This window comes from Octodon degus, unplaced genomic scaffold (assembly GCF_000260255.1).
Source record: "Octodon degus isolate 3935 unplaced genomic scaffold, OctDeg1.0 scaffold00033, whole genome shotgun sequence".
Taxonomy (NCBI): Eukaryota; Metazoa; Chordata; class Mammalia; order Rodentia; family Octodontidae; genus Octodon; species Octodon degus.
In genome coordinates this window covers 7,750,682-7,754,577 of record NW_004524609.1, presented here as the reverse complement: position 1 = coordinate 7,754,577, position 3,896 = coordinate 7,750,682, and the positions used below count along the sequence as shown (strand labels likewise).

The 3,896-nt window shown below is 51.2% G+C and overlaps 1 protein-coding gene across 1 annotated transcript in view; it reads left to right on the top strand.

Annotated features, from left to right (window-relative positions):
• Nucleotides 1-3: 3 nt before the first annotated feature.
• Fam20a (FAM20A, golgi associated secretory pathway pseudokinase) overlaps nucleotides 4-3,896 on the top strand; it is a gene marked incomplete at its 5' end in the record, with an annotated part of 62,628 nt that continues 58,735 nt past the window's right edge. Inside the window, one exon of the mRNA XM_012514481.2 lies at nucleotides 4-227. Within this exon, the coding sequence (XP_012369935.2) occupies nucleotides 4-227 (224 nt within the window). The remainder of the gene's footprint in view (nucleotides 228-3,896) is intronic.

The window sequence follows — 3,896 nt, the reverse complement described above, 5'->3', positions numbered from 1 at the left end:
GCCCCGGCCCCGCTCTCTGCCGCGGCGCCCAACTTTTCCCGGGCCGAGTCCCGGGCTGAGCAGGACGGCGCCGGCCGCGGCCGCCCGCGCTCCAAGCTGCGGGCCCTCTTCGCCCACCCGCTGTACAGCGCCCCGGAGGAGCCGCCGCTGCTCGGGCCCGACGACCTGCTGCTGGCCGGCCAGGAGGCGCTGCGGTACTACCGGAGGAAGGTGGCCCGCTGGAACAGGTGAGGACCCCGCCCGAGCCCCGGGCGCTGCCTGCTCCCCACTCCCTAACGCGCCCCCCCCAGCCCAGGGCTGCGATGCGTCGCCCACCGGGAGCCCAGCAGCCGGGGAGCCCTACAGCCCTGGATCGCGAAGCCCCGGAGCCCTGGAGGCCAGGTGCCCTGGAGCGCTGGCCTTAGAGCTTGCGCCCCGCACCCGAGCCCCTCCAGCCTTTTCGACCTCAGAGTTTATCCCCGGAACAAGATCTCAGCGCGCGAAAGTTTCTTGTGTAACAGCGCAGGGCTGCCAGGAATGCTCTCAACCACTCCCCTGAGCTCCCCGTTATACGCCCTTTGCAGCCCCACTCGCGTTCCCCAGAGCCTTCCCACCCCTTTTCTCCCTGGCCTGAGATGCAGAGGTCCTGGACTTGGGTTTTCCAAGAAGAGGTTTCTAAGCAGGGCAACTCCCGAGCCGCGCCCAGTCATCCCTTATCTCAGCCCAGGTCGACCTGGGCCCCTCCAGATGCCACGCTAGGTCCCACGACTCAGCTTTCCCCCTTCCTGTCTTCTCTGTCCAGTGTCAGAACCTACAAAGGTCAGCTGGGGGCGGTAAAGTGAGGTCCCTGACAGGGACACCGCACTCCTCCTATTTCTGTGGCTTGCCCCTTTATGGTGAGTGTTCTAAATGTAAAGCAGTTTATTATCTTTTATTACGGTGATGATTTAGGCTGCCTTGGATCTGAGGATTGATGCTTCCACAAAGAAAATTCTGCCTGGGATTTTTAAAACTCAAAGCAAAATCTAGAAGGGAAAATATATGACAAATATTTAGAACAAAATCGAGGGTGGGAGTGTGTGGAGGAGGCATCATTTTCCTAGCTGAGATCCCCCACCTAGGTAGAAAGCTTTCACACGAGTGGAAGACTCTATCTTGAAGAACAGAACTTGTCTAAATATCACTCCCAGAGTTCACTTTTGTACCACACCCAACTCTTAATACAAGAGATTTCCAAAGAAGATGTCATCAGCAGTTTTGGAGTCCCTCTGGAAGATGAGCAAGCTATAAATCTTGATTGAAACTCAGAATTAGCTCAGTTTAACTGTTGGTTTATTATCCTGGAGTGCTAAAGCTGGTGGGGGCAAGAAAAACGATGTTTAGAATATAAAAGGAGGAACAAGTTGACAGTTACTGGCTGTAGTCACTGTGTTGAGTTTCAATTGCAACTCTAGGGCTGCTGATTTTATATTAGAAAGAGAGCCGTTCTCAATTGCACTGCTAATTGCATGCAATAAAAAGGCAATTTGAGATCGCTTCTCAGGCAGTCATTTTCAGTGTTCCTTTATTTCATCAATAACATGGGAATTGGGACCAGTGAAGTAGGAAATTTTGCCCTTAGAAAAATTGTATACACATCTAGTGCAGATTTGAGAATAAGGGACTCTGAGCAGCTTTGTAAATGTAGATCAGCGTTCATTGAGCCACGTTTCTGGGGCCTTAAACTTCTGTGTGTTATGTTGGGCCTGAAGGAAAATTAGAGGCAAATAGTTTGGCAGAAGAACAAGGAAAAAAACCTTCTCACCAAGCCGTACAACCATTTTAAGCTTGGGTTTTATGCCATAGGTGTTTTAAAATGTTTACCAACCAGAAATGAGGCCAGTCATTTAATAAAGGATTCGTAGGTGCCGGTGCAGCATGCACCTTGCTGTATTCAAGAGCCACAGAGCAGTTCCGTGCAGGTGGCTGGATGTGGCCGTCTCCCACATGCAAGGCTCATGGCTGACAGAAGAGGCTCAACCTGCTTATTAATCAGAGAATGTCCTCTCTCCACTCCAACTGCATTGTGTCAACAGGACGGTTATGTAAGCAGATTGCTGCGACTCTATCGGCGTTAAAAATGGAACCTCGTGTGACTTTTGAATCACACCCAAACCAGGGAGTGCTGAGGAAGCCTGACAGAGCGGGCAGGGCCCAGGAAGCACCCACAGACAGATAGCTAGAGTGGACAATAAAGAAAGGAACAATGCATGTCCTGGCTAACTGTCTTTCTCTTGTCCAGACAGGCCCTCTCTGTCTGTAGCCACAACTCTGTAGGTATTTCAAATGAACAGATTCGTAGACCTACGTGGGTGCTTCCATGCCAGTAATTACCTAACATTAACTGCTGTCCAAAATAAATGTATCAGCAAACTGCCACACCAAGAGAGGTGCAGGTAGTAAAATAAGTCCAATCAGCATTCTTCACTGCTTGCCCGGAAGAGGCCATCAGTCTGAGTGCTTGCTTTCTTTCTCTTTTTTTAAACCTGCGCACTAGGAAGTGCAGTACTGGTAGATTGTCAGAAAGTACCTTTCTGCAAGTCCAATTCATTACCAGTAGGAGGTGGCAGGGGCTTTCTTCGCCTCTACATTCCTTTGATTTCCCACGGTAGACCCGGAGCTTGTACTGTTTTGAACGATTCGGCTCTGGATCCGTGTTTGTTCATTGCATGTCAGTATTTCCGGAGGTTGAAAGGCAGAAGCCATGAGCGTGGTGGGTGGTTTGGCCGTGCACTCTCTGACCAGAAGTTGCCGCGGAGTCCCTTCCCTAAACTGTAGCACTCCCCTTGCTCCCCGCGTTTCTCTCACCAGGTCACTAAGCGTGGCGCCACCCAAGTTCAAAATGTAATCAGGGAAAAGTGATCAGGCCATCAGCTGCTGACCACAGCCAGCAAGCCAACGCCAGGCTCCATCAGGCATGACAACACAGTTGGCACCTGTGTGGAGTTTCGAAGAGCCAGTCTCGCAGGCAGCAAGGCCTTCGCTACCTCAGGTGATAGGCTAATGGGCCCCACTGCACACTCTTAGATCAGATCCCGGAATTGGCAGTGAAGGTAACAATTCACGTTGTATCCCAGCATGCTTAGCAGCTGGGCTCCCAGCTGCCAGGGAGAGACAACATCTGTCTTTAGACATGTTAAAACTGGCTAGTGTGGCCTGGAATTCTGCCCACATATTTTTGGTCAGCTCTTCGGCAACCTTGTGGCCTTGACACAGAAGTCAAATAGGGTCGTGGATCCCTCGTGTGCAGACTCCCCCAGCTACGCTGTAAATGTGAGTTCTCCGCTCCCAGCTTATCTTCCTTCGGTGGTCGGGAAGGTGATATTGGCCTGCAGTGGCAGAGGCAGTATTTCAGTATTTCTTAGAAGTCCGAGTGTGTGTGTGTGTGTGTGTGTGTGTGTGTGTGTGTGTGTGTATCAGACAGAAAGAAAGAGAGAGACAAAGACACAGAGAGACAGAGAGAGAGAGATTGAGAATCTGTGTGTTCTCTCATCAGAAGCGTGTGTCTTTCCCTCTCCTCCTTCCTGGCCATCCCTGAAAGAAGCCTGGCCCCGAGTCACTCCCTGAAAATCACAGCAAAGAGACTGGGCAACTTTTCAAAAATGACAGTTGTTCAAAAGGAGTGAATTGGCTCAAGCTTTCCTTGGGGAGGCTTTGAGAAGATCCAGAACACGCGAGGCAGATAGAGGAGAGGGGTCGAAAAAGCCAGGAATGATGGAAATCAGAATTGTCTAGTCTGGGGGTTGGGGAAGGTGAGTGTCCCCCTCTCGTGGCATTCGTGGAAGGAGCAGAGCAGTCTCTATATTTCACCCCCTCCTCTCATCACTCTATCTTTGTATTTCTCTGTCTGTCTGTGTCTCTCTGTCTCTGTCTGTCTG